The sequence below is a fragment of the Motacilla alba genome, chromosome 2 (genome assembly GCF_015832195.1).
Source record: "Motacilla alba alba isolate MOTALB_02 chromosome 2, Motacilla_alba_V1.0_pri, whole genome shotgun sequence".
Lineage (NCBI taxonomy): Eukaryota > Metazoa > Chordata > Aves > Passeriformes > Motacillidae > Motacilla > Motacilla alba.
The window spans coordinates 46,690,845-46,706,713 of record NC_052017.1 but is presented as its reverse complement, the minus strand read 5'-3'; the positions used below and the strand labels follow the sequence as shown (position 1 = coordinate 46,706,713).

General features: G+C 36.9%; 1 protein-coding gene across 3 annotated transcripts in view; it reads right to left on the bottom strand.

Moving 5' to 3' along the window:
- Positions 1 to 2,539: 2,539 nt before the first annotated feature.
- Positions 2,540 to 15,869, bottom strand: part of SEPTIN7 (septin 7) — a 76,416-nt gene continuing 63,086 nt past the window's right edge. For 2 of the 3 annotated variants that reach the window (XM_038162800.1, XM_038162796.1), the window contains exons 10-15: positions 14,343 to 14,394; positions 13,334 to 13,459; positions 9,229 to 9,249; positions 6,819 to 6,954; positions 4,089 to 4,228; positions 2,540 to 3,560 (exon numbers count right to left, since the gene is read on the bottom strand). In XM_038162800.1, the coding sequence (XP_038018728.1) occupies positions 3,521 to 3,560; positions 4,089 to 4,228; positions 6,819 to 6,954; positions 9,229 to 9,249; positions 13,334 to 13,459; positions 14,343 to 14,394 (515 nt within the window). In that variant the 3' untranslated portion in view covers positions 2,540 to 3,520. The remainder of the gene's footprint in view (positions 3,561 to 4,088; positions 4,229 to 6,818; positions 6,955 to 9,228; positions 9,250 to 13,333; positions 13,460 to 14,342; positions 14,395 to 15,869) is intronic. The other variant, XM_038162805.1, reaches the window with a different exon arrangement.

Sequence of the window (15,869 nt, the reverse complement as noted above, 5' to 3'; positions counted from 1 at the left end):
TGTCAAAGCATGAACCAGTGATCCAGCCCAATTCTTGACATCTATATTGATTTATCTGTACTGAAACCTTTGAAAGCATTACTTTAAGCCATTTATTTAAAGTCATATTTAAATCAGATTGGGGGGTTTCTTGAATCAATGAAGACATAAGCAATCCTGTAACTATTAAGACTCTCTTATGCTTACTGTGGAAAATATGAAGGGGAAATGTAGATTTTCCTTATTCCCTGAGGTGCCCAATTAAGGAATGGTTTTGGCAGCCTGACCACATGAGTACTCTGGTGTCACCTGTACCAAAGAGGTGCAACATGTGGCCTTTAAAGGAGTTGGGGGATCAGCAGCTCACTGCCTATCAAATGGGAAAACTGCAGTGAAAGCCAAAAGAACTACATCACTCCCTCAAAACTGTATTTCATGCTGGAAGCAGCAATTTCAGCATCCTGAGTATCAGGATGCTGAACCTCCATTGCAGTCAACCAGATAAGCTCCCCAATGTGGGACTGTATTTTACATCAGAAGAAAATCCCAAGTTTGCAGTCTTTACTCACTTCTTCATATATAAAATATAAATGCATTTTCATACCTGTATCTATCTAAAATGAAATGTACCTATCCCCCCATATGTAAGTGCAGTTGCACAATCAGCAGGGCTGTTCGCAGTGCCATGCTTGGCAGGAGCAGGATTATTTTCTCTCTCACAACCTTTTTCACAGAACATACATGAAGCTGAAGTTAGATCTTCATTCTCATATGAAAGCAGCAAAATTTCCAGCCCCACAGCTACCTGGGACTATGTTATTGGAGCAACTCCTGATACAGAAATGCCCAACAGATGCTCAGAACTGCTCCTTAACAGCTCTTGTCCTGTGCCTCTGCAGAGCTGGTGGTGTTTCCTGCACACTTTAAAAGAAACAGGAGACAAGTCCAGTACTATCCAGTGACACCTGGATGCAACAGGTTTCTGGTTGATCTGCACACACACCACAAAACCTCTGCTGCATGTGCTCGGAGTTCTGACACTAATTCAGGGAAATTTTAGTACCCAAATATTAGCAAGCAAAATGAGTTTTGGCTTTGCACAAATAACATATTTAAATTACATTTTATTCAGTGGAGGAAAAGAAATACAAACCTGGGCTGTCTCATGGTGCTTCTTTAGCTTACAAATTTGGTACTGGCTACACAGCTACTTTATTGCAGAGGTTCACACATCATTTTCAATTTTACTTTTTTTAATACAAAAGCCCTAGTGCAGCCCAAACTCACCATGAAAAGCCAAAGTATTTTAAAAAGAAAGTTGAGGTGACAGAAGTCCTCCCCAAAAGGGCAATGCTCTATTTCAGAAGAGAACTCCAAACACATGCTCTGCATTTTCATTCAAATACAAATGCTGTGTAATAGGCTGTATTGCCTAGAGAAGCTGTGGATGATTCACCTCCAGCAGTGTTCAAGGCCAGGCTGGATGGGGCTTTGAGCAACCTGGTATAGTGGAAGGTGACCCTATCCATGATGTGGGAGCTGGATCTAAACCTAAAGAACCCTTCCAACCCAAACTATTCCATGATTCTATGATTAATACAGAAGATCTAACGAGCTTATACAAGTTTCTGATTACCCTGAGTGTGAGAGGCTAGTGGGGAGAATGAAAACCAGCATAGTGAAACCAAGTTTCCTAATAAATGACATCTCTACTTCAGAGCAAACGGGGATGCTAAAGTACCAGCACATACCCTCATAGAGTGCATCCTCAGTTTTGATGAGTCCAAAAAGCAGTTCAAAATTCTGTCCTAGATGGTAACTGTTGCCTGGTTATTAAATTATTCAATTTATTGAATTAAACTGAAACTTGAGGGGCAGATGCAGGCAGTGTACATTGTCTGAGATGCGTCACAGACCTGATTTTGCAATCCTATTTACTTGCAAGATAAAGAAATGTCCACTTACTGATACTCATTGTCTTCTCTGAAAAAGAGATAGGCAGAATATCTGAAATTAGTTACAAGGAGGCCTTTATGCAGGCTACTGAAAATGTAATTTCTTTGAGAAGCTAGCTGAATAAATAATATTTCTGTAATCATAACTCATGTAAAGGAAAAATCAGCAGAAACAGACTGATAACAGGGATAATACAAGGAGCATCTGCAAAAACATGAGATATTCTTCATTATTCCACAGGCAAATAGACATAAGAAATCCCCATCAATTTTTAACAACTTAAAATGTGTTGTTTCCCACTCATTCACCAGATCCTCCTAAAAGCTTGCAGAAGGCAGTAAGAACAGCAGGAAAAGCAGGACTGCCGGAAGGGGAGCTGGTGGGACACAGCACAGGGTGTGCAGGCACTTGGTGCCCTCTCCTGGGCATGACAGAAAGATCCTTGTTTAGCCAATTCAGAGCATGGCCAAGGAAATGGGGTCTTCTACATCTTAAACTGATTCCTCAGATGAAATAAGGCACAGGTCAATCAGAGAGAAAGTTCACACATTTCCAGAGAAGTACTCAGCTGTTCAACTCCATTACAATTCCTGACACAGCAGCGTGTTACATCACAACATTGTTTATTATGTAACTTTTTACAATACAAACAAAAATACAGAAATGCAGTATATGAATACAGCTAAATGCAAAATGGTGATGTTTTTCTCGAGGCCATATTCCCATTTCTAGTAAAATAAAGAAAGACTGCACACAGGTAGAAACAGGTTGGTAGTTAACTCCACAATTTTGCCTAGAAATGACCTATAAATGCGTTTTCCTGCTACTTACCATAAAATGTAAAAAGGGAGTTAAAGGAAAGTTTTACTCACTGGTTCCTACCATATGAAAGAAGCTATATTCTATTTAGGAGGGCCAATATATGGAAAAAATATCTAAATTAAATGTTATTACAAAAAATGAAGCAGTAATGACATCCTTCTGGCTAAAGAAGTTACTAAATGAGAATAGCATATATTTAAAGAATCCAAAACATAAAAGGGTTGTTATAAAAAGCTTAGGTGCACTGTAGGCTTACAACTTTTGTTTTTCCATGTGTCCTTTTAAACAATGGAAGTGTCAAAAATAGGGTCAACTGTGTTAGACTAAATTACATTATTGTATATGCTGCACTGAATGGAATCTTTATTATAATAATAGAGAAGCATTGTTTGCATCATATTATGGCAATTTATCCTCACTAAAAACCGTCTAGAGTCCTGCATTTTTTGATATCCTGTAAACCGTCAAACCACCAGAACATGATTGTACAACAGTAAAATGTTTTCTTTTGCATTAAAATGACACCTGTTTAAAAAAAAGAATGAAAAAAGGTACTTAGAGCTGTTATTTTTCCAAGTACACAACACCCCAGACAATTCAAGGCATCTCATTCTCCATCAAAATTAACAAAAATTTGTCATGCTGTTAAATCCATTACTATGGATACGACTGGTGCAAAATTGGTCAAACGGATCCAACAAACACTGATGTCCAGGCTGGCATATTGGCAACTAATACATAACTGGTGGTCAAAATGATGCATTTAAAATATCTTCCCTTTCTTCTTATTCTTTTCCAAGGTTCTAAAATGACATTAAAAAAAGTTTGGTAAATAATGCATACAAGTTCTGATTTTTAAAAAAAAATTATATACACCTTGTAAAACAGGCATTTTAATAAGGCTTTTACTAGTTACAGCACAATGAATGAAATTTCTTGAGTACACAGTACTTGTACTGTGTGAATCAAGCAGTGCAGTTATCCCCAGATTTCCCCTCCCAAGGACTGAGAGAATTAAACATTTTAATTCTCATAACTTGAATTCCTCATCCCCCAGAAGACTGATGCCATCTATCAATATAAACATTTATTTATTTACATAGATACATCTATGTGTAGGTACCATGATTTTGCAGGCTAAAACCTGGTTTAGAGGCTAGTAATCTTCCCACTATTGCTGAAATATTGTCAATTGTAACTAAAAGCAGTTCAAGATTTTTCTTGGCTTTTCAGTGACAGCTCTATAGTGGTCAACAACCATGGATGGATCATTTCATCTCAGAAAGCTACAGAACTTTTACCATGAACTGAAGGACAAGACTCCAATTTACCTGGAAGAATTCTGTTGTTCCAAAATACGTTGTTGAGCCTCCCAGTTCGCTTTCTCATCCTCAAACTGACGACGCTTTTCCTCCAATTCTTTGTGTTGTGCCTCCAAATTCTTTTTCATTTGCTCATGGCGTCGCTGCAGCTGTAGGAGATTATGAACAGAGTCAGCAGGTGCAGAAAACATAGCAGCTTTTGGAACTGTACTAACATCAGCAACTAAACCTACTAATGCAACAAAATTATGTATTCTATTTTTCTTCAAGAAACGTAGCTCAGGCTAAAAACTCTAAGGTGATAAGTACTGCCAGTAACAGAACCCAAAAGGCTATCAATTCCACAGCTTCATTTTACAGTTAAGAGAAAATGCCCCAAATGCTACTCAGTTTACAAACACAATTTGCAAGCAGCTATGTTTGGCAAATAAAAGGAAATTAAAAAATGCTTTGGTATTTGATGCAAACACTAAGCAGCAAATTGAAGAGCATTTGAGTATCACTAATGCACAAAACAGCAGCATTTTTGACTTTCTGTGGGGGGGGAAAAAACCCCAAAATGTTGATTTCATCCCACAGCATTAACTATATTATGGATTTATTTGGAAAAAAATATTAAGGGGATTAATTTATTCACTAATTAAATGAATTAGTATTAGTACTGAGGAAGTGAATTGTCTATATTCCAAAACAGAATGAGAATTCTCTCCTGCAAGTTGATGGGACAGACTGATTATCAAATGTGTTGTATGTAAGGATGGAAACAGTTGTCAGAGGAAATTATTCCTTCAGTGTGGTGTAATGTTTTTTTTGAATTGAGTTAAATCATAGAATGGTTTGGGTTGGAAGGGACCTTTAAGATCATTTAACTTCATCCCTCCTGCCAAGGGCAGGGACCTGGATGCTCAAAGTCCCATCCGACCTGGCCCTGAACATGTCCAGGGTTGGAGAACCCACAACTTCTCTGGACAACCTGTTCCAGTGCCTCACCACTCTCATAATACAGAACTTTCTCCTAATATCTGATCTAAACCTACTTTCTTTCCATTTGGAGCCATTCCCCTTGTCCTGTCACTCCATACTCCTGTAAATAGTCCCTCTCCATCTTTCTTGTAGGGTCCCTTCAATACTGGAAGGCCACAATTAGGCCACCACAAAGAAGTTTTCTCTTTTCCAGGCTGAACAATCCTAAATCTCTTAGCCTTCACTCATGCAAGAGCTGTTCCATCCCTCTAATTGCCTTGGTGGCCTCCTCTGGGCTTGCTCTCACAGTCCCATGTCCTTCCTGTGCTGGGATCCCATAGCTGGGTGCAGCACAGCAGGTGGGGTCTCAAGTGAAGTGGGGTCTACAGTGAAGTAGAGGGGCAGAATCCCTTCCCTCAACCTGATGTCCACACTGCAGAGAAAGTGATATCAAACTCCCTCTTTCCTTACCCTCTTGCATAGCCCTGTTTTACACAGCCCTTGGAAACCTATTTCCTTTTACACATTTTTACACGGCACTGTCTGTTGCCTACTTTTCTACATTTACATAAATACAACAAAAGTTTACAAAGCCATGAATGGTGAAGAAAAAAGAAGAATGAATTGCAGTGAACATAAGAACCTGCTATCACAGGATACACTCAGTCAAAAAGTCATGAGATAGTATGAAAAGCAGAAGTACTTTTGTATTTCACATAACAAGGAGAATGTGGACGCCAGAAGTATTAAAGGGTTCAAAAAGATTCAAGACAGAAATTGAAAAAAGGATAAATCAAGTGGCTACAAAAACCATGATCCAGATATAACGTATAGCTTTAAAATCCTCAAACTGCTGACTGGCATATCTTACTATTCATATCCCTATCTATTCAGTTTTCAAAAAAAAAAAATCTAGATTTTTTTTCCTTTGATCCAGTATGCCTTGGCACCTTGCAGAGCCTAGGCTGCCAAGCATTTCAACTACCCTTCCAAGTTTCCTCATTTTTCCTCAAATTTGGAGACAAACTTTCTTAAGGAACTTTGACAGTTCTGAACTTCTCTATTAAGCTTCTTGTGAGAAACTGCTTTCCTAAAACTTAAAAAATTACTTTATTTTTTACTTTTACTTAAGAAGTTTTACCTAAACCTCTAACTGTAATAGTCCCTTAAAAAGATAATTTTCAGAGCACCTTGAAGCCTGTAAAAAATGTTTCACTGTGAGGACTTCACCTGGAGATGACAGAAATTAGAGTTAAGAATCCACAGAATTTATTCAAATGGTACCAGAACACTAACAAAAACAAATCCCTGACTCTTCCTTAGCCTAGTTATTCTCATTTAGGTGAGATGCCTATAGGCATGCATTGTGTCAAATTCCTGAAATGCTTTCTCAATACACACAATAAATTATCATTATTGCATTAGCTTATGTAAGCCATAAAAGTCTTTTTTTAAAAGTCAAGAACTTTTAAAATCACATGGAAGAATAAGCACAAAAATTCCAAAGAAAAGGGAGAAGAGGAGGGTAAGGAAGTTAAGGAGTATTTTAACTATGACTGAAAATAAAAATAGAACACATGTGAACATTAAAATTACATTTTAAGTTTAGATTATACCATTTCAGCAAAGGCAGCAAGCTGAGGAAGAAGAATGGTATTGTCTTTACACATATAAACCAATTAAGGAATCAATTATGTTGCAAAGTCTTGGCAAGAAGTCCCATCTCTACACTTGTTCAGCCTCAAGTTACACTGGTGTTTAAAACATTTTGATTACCTCAGCTTCAGAGTCCTTCAGTTTCTGAACTTTTTCTTTGACTTTCATCTCAAACACCTGTTCCATTTCCATTTCCATTTTCTTCATTTTGGCTACGTGCTCCCTCCTTTCCTCCTCCATCTGTGCCAACGGGCTCCTGCCATAAATTCAGAAGAAGCAATTAGCTAGTAAGAACTTTTTTCCCTGTCTGTTACATTAGGACATCTGGAAAAAGCAAGATAAAAATGCTGAAGCAGTAACATAAACACATTGCTGTAGGCACTGCTAGCTTAAATTCAATTTACATTATTATATTAACTGTTTAGATAAGCTTTACTCAAAAAGATATTTCATACAGTATCTTTTCCTCCCCCACAATTGATTTATACTACATTTAAGTTAAAGGAAACTCTTGACTTTCTATATGTAGAACCACCTGGTCATGGGAAGAGAGGAAATCAATGTTAAAACAAGAAAAAGAAAATTAGCATCTTCCAAGTGATCTTCAGACATCTTTTTCTTCCCCATAATTCAAATATATAAAAAAATTAATGGACATGATAAGAAAATTAGGAGCACTGTAGACTAAAGCTCTATTTTCTCTCTAAATCTTCATTGTTCGCAAGTGAGCCCAAGAGACACTTAACATTGAAACTGTGTTGAAAGCTCTGGTCATAGTTTTAGAAAGATCAGCTTTGATAAAAAGGTCTGGGCAACTGAACATCAATATTTCCAAGTGTTAGTTGGAAAGTTTTCCTTTAGAAAGCTATTAATAAATGTAATGTATAAAATTAATGTACATTATTTTTATTTTTTTCCATATACTTTATGGTATACTTTCCTGGATTGTACTGAATTTTTAAAGCTGTATAAGCCTGCTATCCATGTTATACTGATATGGGTTTTAAATAGTAAGTTTCACTGTAAACATCTAATAAAACAGGATGATTGAGATCTAGTGATGATTGCTACGGAGTTTTGTTAAGACTCTGCTGTTCCACAGAGAGCAATCAAACCAAATCACTGGCGTCTCATTTCAGTTTTGAGTATCTATGGCTTAAAAGGACAAAGTTTTAACTATTGTGTTGGCAAAAATGAAGAACTGATTATATTTGGAATTGTTACAATCAATCAGCAGAGGACATCTAATGTATATATTAAACTGAATCTGAATTAATAGGTGCAATGTTTGACTTGTGAGTAAACTGCTGTATAATATACAGAACTGAAACTGATCTTCAGTTTAATCTTTACTTTAGTCCTTCAAAAGGCCAACTTCTAGCAATCTTTTACAAGGAAAAAATTAATGGTTAAACACGGGTGAGGTAAAATAATGCAGAAAAATACTAAGGAAGTGAAAGAAGAGGTGAGTAGCAGTACTTGTGGAAGCTAAGCAGCTGTCAAAACAATACTATTTTCTTCTAGAGATGTAAAGTTCTCAAATGCATCTGCTCTTCAAAAATTAATCGATAAAGCAGAATAAATATTGAAGAATCATTGCTGCAGTTTTATCTTGAAAGGGGTGCAGAACTGTCCTTTGATTGAAAACTTAGTAAATCCAATGGAGATGCCATGCAAGCTGTATTTGAGAAAGTGGTAACAATCAGTCTGCACAGAAAATCTGATTAACTGACAAGAGAGCATTTACAGCTGAGAGCTTTACAACATAGGATAATAAAAGCAGTTGTGACCTAAGTATGTGACACGGGTAAAAGCACATCACTCTATTTCAGGACAAAATGATACAAGGGATTTAAACAAAACCAAACAAACAAAAAAACAGACACAAACACAAAAAAAAAAAAAAAAAGCTGAAGGGAAAAAAATCCCACAAACCACTAAACAATGATGTAAAACATTTAATTGATTTCAGAGGACACGTGCTCTAGTAACAGTCCTCTAAGTTATTCTGCAAAAATTAAAAATTATTCTAGATATGTGCAAAGTAGAATCTCTGCAAGCAGGGAATAAGGTTAAATCATGTTCAGAAATTATGAAGTTACTACATCCCCAATTCAATGAAGAATTGTAAATTTACAGGTAAGGATAAAAATGCCACTAATTCTTTACAAGCATCTATATAAAGATGACTCAGCCATGGATAGAAACTGGGGGAAATCCATAATTTATGCACTTCTACTGATTCTTGAAATTTGACCAAATTTGACTTATATCTTAGCCAAAAGGTTTCTAAAGAGGATGGGTTTTTACAGAGGTATTTGTCACTGTAAGCATTTATAAATTCCTAAAATTTACAGTAGCATAGCTTTAGGAAAAAAAAAAATCAAACCAACTGCTAGTGGAAAAAACAATGCCAAGAGTGGGATAGCAGGAAACTGTTTTAAATTTGAAACATCAAACAGTGAAATCCTTTTTGTGTTTATAGAATTTTTGTCTTAAGTTTTTTGGAAAAATTTAAATCACCACTTACATGCCTTCAACTGTGTCAAATCTAAAAAACAAAAAATACAGAGGCTTAGCTTAGCATGCTTAAATGAAACCACAAAACCAAAAAGCAATAATTTTAAAAAGTAAATTCAATATTATTAGATTCCTAAAGCTAATTATGTGCTCCCCCAAAAGCCAAATTTTCATACTAAAAGGAAGAAATTGTTAGTTAAAGCTTGTTATATTTATTTCAAAATCAGTTAGTTGATCACTACATCATGTCAATATTAACGCAGGTTTGATGTGCAGATGCCTTCAGGAACAGTTTTCCTACAACATCTATGCTTTTAAAAAGATTTTAAATATTTTAGCGACACGGACCACCACTTGCTCAATACAAGTTTTCGGAAACCAATGCCACCTGGAGGCTTATCTCCTCGTTTAGAATTTTTTAGCTAGCAGAGACCCGTGTATGGAACACCCGGGAATGTTCTGACGCCGCAGGAAGAGCACTTGGCTCCCACGGCCACCAGAGGTCTCAGCGGCGGCTCGGCTGCAGCGTCACCTCCCCCGGGCACCGGGATGCTGCAGCCAGCGTGCCTCGGCTCAGCGGGAAACGGGCTGAAAACAAGCTCTGATCTCACATGGGCTTCTAGGCATTAGGAATGTTTCACAGAACCAGCCAAGAATACAGGCAAAAGGAGATGGAAGTGGCCCAGGCTCAGAGCGACTTGAGCACTGTGTATTTTGTTACCCTGGATTGATGGATAAGACCCATCTTTACGACGTACAATATGACTTTCAATAAAAATAAGATTTTACTTTTAAATTCACTGAGGATAGCAGCTTCATACAGCAAACCAAAAGGATTTCTCTAATTACAACATCTGAATTTCAGAGCAAATGCCAATTTTCTCACATGTCACATAATACACATGTGAAACTACAATTACCACATGATTTAAAGAGACAAGTTATCTACATATGTGAAGACTACCATGACATTTAATTTTTTTAATGGTTAGGATGATAGTGAAAATTTGACAAATCAGACTAAACCTAAAATACAAAAACCTCTCAATAACCATGGAAAATACATGCTTTGGATTGCTCCTAAGTTAACAAGTTACTTACAGAACAGTCAAGTTTCACCAAATCAGAGTTAAGATTATTAACTGGACAGAAAAATGCTTCAATTAATCTGTACAATATTATTAAAAACTGTAGCACATACTTCGATTTGTTTTCACATTAGCATTTTTTGTCTGAAGAAATATGTTAACAGCTGCATGAAAAACTGAGATCTGCTAGGATCATAAAAATACAGCTGTTTTAAAGCTACAAAAGGTCAGTCCAACAGCTGCCAGCAGGAGATACTTTTGGAAAAGTACAAGCACCACTGCATGTCTCCTGGTATGTCTGCCCTCCCAGCCTCTCAAAAACCAGCAGCTTAGGAGTTTCCAGAGCCAGAGGGTATATCTGTGTTTAACCATATGCTTGTAATACCACCAGACAGCATCAGAGCACGTCTCTATTCTCACACAGAGATACAGGATCTGTCTCCCACGCAAGAATCTATATTGCCCCAACTTGAGACACAGACACTTCTTTCAAAAGGCCAGCAGGGAAGCATAAAATTCCTTAGGGGAGTCACAGATAAACTGTTAATATCTGTTCCTCCCCCTCAGTTTCCAGGAGGCTGATGGTTATTAGGAAGGTTCCTTCTAAGCTGCTTCAGCTATACTAGATTAAAAAACCAAAAGCTACAAAAACACACTGAAGTAAAAAAGGCATGGTAAAGATTAAAAAAAAAAAAAAAGCTGCAACTCAACATATGGTTACGGTAAAAACAGAAAAATAGCATCAGCTGCTTCATAACCAGGATATGAATTCAAGAATTTCATGTATTTGCTGATTAAGTCACCCTGTACTCTGGGGAACAAACTCTTATAAAATGTTCAAAATAGTCTTTGTAAGTTTGCAATAGACTTTGCCATCATTCAGGCGGCTGAATCAAACTGCAATTATTTACTCATCCTCCTGAACAAAAAAACCCTGATAGCAAAGAGCACCAATTGTATTTATTCATCTCTGAGCTGCAGTACTACAGTGCTCCAAACAACGGATTTCTAAAGGAGAAAATAGTTCCAGAAGGCACATTCACCTGGAAATATTCAGGTGAGACAGCACAGTGATCTGAAGTGACAGGAGATGCAAAGTGAGCATGCTTCAGAAAGCAAAGTAATTCCCGACCCTTGTAGTGTAGGTTCTGGCTCAAAAAGAAATATCAGGAATGCTATAAGAAACTGAGAGGAGTGGAGGGGTGAATGAAGGTCACAAAGAGTTTTGAAACCTACTCATAGATGTATTTCTGTATAAAGTAACATCTTACTGTGTCTGCAATATGGAAATAAAAAATAATTTTAAATAGTGACTCTACTGTTATTTTTAAGAATGCAGAATAACCAGTCCTCTTACATGGATGAGGCAACAGACTGAGTTTGTGGGTGCAGACTAACACAAATCTAAGCAGGCACAAAACAAAAATGGTGAAAGTGCTGTCACTAAAATTCAGATTTTCCAAAATCAAAGGAAAACATACTAAGATTTTGAAAAGTATATAAGAAATGCCAGTATTTAACAACACACACAGAAAAATATAAACAACTTCCTTTGATATTCCAAATAACATGGGGGGGGAAAAAGTTTCACTTTTCAGTACAATAATAGCAAATAATAATACAGTAAAAAACCACAGTAACAACAAGTTAGAAGTCCTGGAAAAAATGCAGAATTTTCTCTTCTGCACTCCTATTACTTATTTTCATCGGACATACTTGCTATGTGCACTCAGAAGCCTTGAGTTAAGAGTCACGGATAACATGATGGCAGAAACATGACAGTGAGAAGAAGTAACTACAGTGTTATGGACACATATATTTGAAAACTAGTATTTTTAAGACTTGACCTCATTAGAAACGCTACTGAAGTGCAAGTACACTTCTGAAGAGTTGCTCTAACTGACATAAACTATTACATTTTTTGTCAGTGCCGTGCAGGGAAGTCTCTTGTAGACTCACACTAGATGAAACTAAATCCCGTCCACGTAAATCATTCCCTCACAACTTTTAAAGCATTAAGAGAGTGTAGAATAGACATTTCTTTAGTGAAAAATGGCTTTGTAGCTGTCATATGGATGCAAATAGAAGATATTTCCAACTAATTTCAGAGAACTTTTTCAGGAAGAACAGCTGTAACTTTGCATACCATTAGCTGAAAAGAACAGTACCCTTTATTTTGATTGAGAAATTTGTACTTAAATATAGTACAAAATAAGCGCACCATTAATTAATAATTATTTAATCACTACTTACTGTTGATGCAGTTACTACATGCAGAGCAGAATATTTGAATGTAGCTATTCTCAAACTGCATTACACAATTCACAATACAGTCGAGCCTACTTTTAAATCTTTCAGTAACTTCATCAGGTTGGCAAATAACTTTTCGTCAGAGATAATAAAAATGACGTATCGGAGTTTGAAAAAGAAGCTACAAAAGCACCCAAACACTGCATTGCAACTCCCTTCTCACAGAAGATAACGATGTTGCAATAATTCCCCTGTCATGATAGGCAGCCATATGAGTTGCTAGAGCAGCATTTCAAAGATGACAGTAGCAGGTCTGCTTTTTCAGAGTTTCTAAATAAATATTAACCCATTCTTCTCATAAACATCCCTGACACAATAGTACTGATCATTCACGCAGAAGAACCAAAAAATTCCACAACAGCATATAAACCTAAATACAAAGTAATGCACAAGAACTTTGCAGTATCAGTGAAATAAAACTCTGAGTAAATGTAACAATTCTCTTCAAAACTTAATCTACTATTTAGCATGTTCAGTGACACTAGTGTCAATCTTAATAAAAGAGGAAAAAACCCCAAATTACAAGTAAACAAGAAGCTGTCTCTTTTTGAACACAGCAAAGAGATAACTGACTGAAGGCGATATACATACAAACCCACCAGCACCCCCCGCAAGATACCCAAAATGGAAATACCACCACACATTCACATAACCAGTCAATCAAAAAAAAGGAAAGTAAAAAGATTAAAGTGCAATACAGCTTTAACAGGAACTTACTTTGTTAGCTGCCCTTTATTTTTGTTGTTGTCAACACCGTTGTATGTAACAGCTGCCAGTTTTCTGCTTCTGTAGTTCTCATAATGTACATTGTTAGTAACATCCTTCAGGTCCTGCATATGAGTTCTGTCAATAAGTGTAATTTATCAGCTTAGTGAACAAATACAAAATACTATCTGAAAAATCAGTCCCTGCTCATTTTGCAGATTGAATTAAATTATATCCCTCCATTAATGTCCCATTTCCCACAATGTTTTTACCATTTAAATTTGAGCTCTCGAGACAGCAAAGGCACAAAAATACCAGGTTATTTTGCACCAAACTATCTAAACCTTGCAATATTCCAAAGACTAACTTACAGGACCAGTCTTTGGAAAGTTTGAGTTCTGTGGATAAACTTGCAGGTATTTGATAGGCAGGTAAGAAAACTATATATTACTACTGTAGTAGGTGAGAAAAAGGCAAGAAACAACAAGCCCAAACTTCCCAGTTTCTGTCTTTTAATTTTACAAAAGCTAAACGTTAAGTTCAAGACTAAGCATTCACTTCTTTTCGTAATTTTCCATCGTCAGCCAGAAGAAAAGCAAAGTTTAGGACTCAAACTAATAGTTTTTACAGCAGATGTCACCTAGTGGACTGCTGGGAGCACAGGACTCAGCACCTAACACAACAACACACAGGCAGTCTTGTTTTAGGTAAATTTTCAGTGCCAAAGTTTTTAGAAAATACCTACAACTACGTACACATCAGCACTAAGAGATAATTCAGGCTCCTATGGACTAGTAACAAGTAACAGAAAAAGTAATCACAAAAAATTCACTACCAACATCACTGCTTGTGGTTAAGTATGTGTTTAAACAAGTTATCATAAAATGTAAGGTAACTGTTTACAATTAAGAATATGGGAATTCATATGAACTCACTATCTCAAATTCTTTTTTCTCCAATATATAACTTCCCAATCTCTCAGATATACCAGAAAACTTAATGTTACCTATCAGCTACTTACCTTATCAACATGTTCCTCAAAATTGTGAAGTCACAGTGTTCACCATTTTCAACTGCAAGAAGAAGTAAGCTTTTGTTGAGATGTCAACCAAAATCTGTGCTTTACACAGAGGTAAGATGTCACCCGTCTACATTCATTCCAACAACAAATTACTCCCACAGCCTTTCCTTACTCAAACAACATGTGTGTTAGCAGAAGGAAAGCATTAACATAACTATAATAATGTGTCTTACCAGCAGAATTCCTACGCTCCCCTAAGCCATACTGGCAAACTGTACTGAGTCAGTGCAGCAGAATGAGCTACCACAACAGAAGCTCAGTTTTGCCAGTTTAACTGTTTCATCCTTTGGCTGCCTAACAGCACCGTTGTGTAAGGATCAGATACTGTGGGAAGATTTCTGTCTGGATCCAGCTATATCCAAGAACCTTTAGAAGACAGATTCAACCTGTTTGTCCCTGCCCAATATGTTCCAGAAGTCTCCACTTTAATTTTAATATGGATTTAGTTCTTCATTACTGAAGCAAAGGAAGGTTGTGTACTGAATTTGATGCACTAACCTACACATCAAGAGAGAGCTGGCAGCTGTCATTATGATGTCATTATAGATGCCACCTATTCCAATGTCACCCCACTAAAGGAGAAGAGGTTGATGCTGTGAGTGGCATTTCCCTGAGAGACCATGAAATTACACTGGAGAAAATGAACACTCCAGAACGCTCTGATGTGCAGACAGGGAAGGCAACAAACAAAGCTCTTAGCGCACACAAAAGAAAGGCATAGGGCAGGTTCCACTGTGCTTCTGAAGTAAAGACAGATATTGTCATGGCAAGGAGGGAAAAAACCAAGATGAAGGAATTAAAATAGCCCAAGTATATTCAGTGAATCCTACAGAAAAATGCAGAACATTGCCACTTTGTGTGTTCATTCTTGTATCTGCATTCCTGCATTATTTTATTCCATGGTTTTACACAGACCGGTAAATTCCGCTCAGATGGTACATGAAGTCATACTCTCAAAAAAGCATCATCTCTGTCCTGACAGACTGAAAGCCACTCCAAGAGGTTCCTTTTAGTTAGGCTAGCTCTTCCTTTCCAAAAGTCATACAATCATGAAGATGAAACCTTTCAGAAATTTGTTTCAAAATAAAGAAAAGCAGCACGATTTTGCACATCTCCAAATGCCAACAGAAGAGCCTGAAATAAAGCTTGATCTTCTCTGATGCAGCTGGTTTTTACTTTCTGCCAAACCTCATTTCCTGCCAGACATGCACTTCAAAGTGTTACAGCATTCCTTTTTAAAGTATTGGTCCATACACTGCTTGTTGGCTGGGTTTTTTTTGTCTGTTTTACACTGCATCCAATTTATAGTCCATTGCCCTTGGAAGGCAGAAACAGTGAGGGGGAAAAAAATCCTCTTTATTCCATAAATGCACAACAAAGGAAAAAACTCAATGATCATGGAAAAACAGTCTAATAGTGATTGCTTTACTACAAAGCATGGCGCAAGTCACGCCATGTGGCATTGGA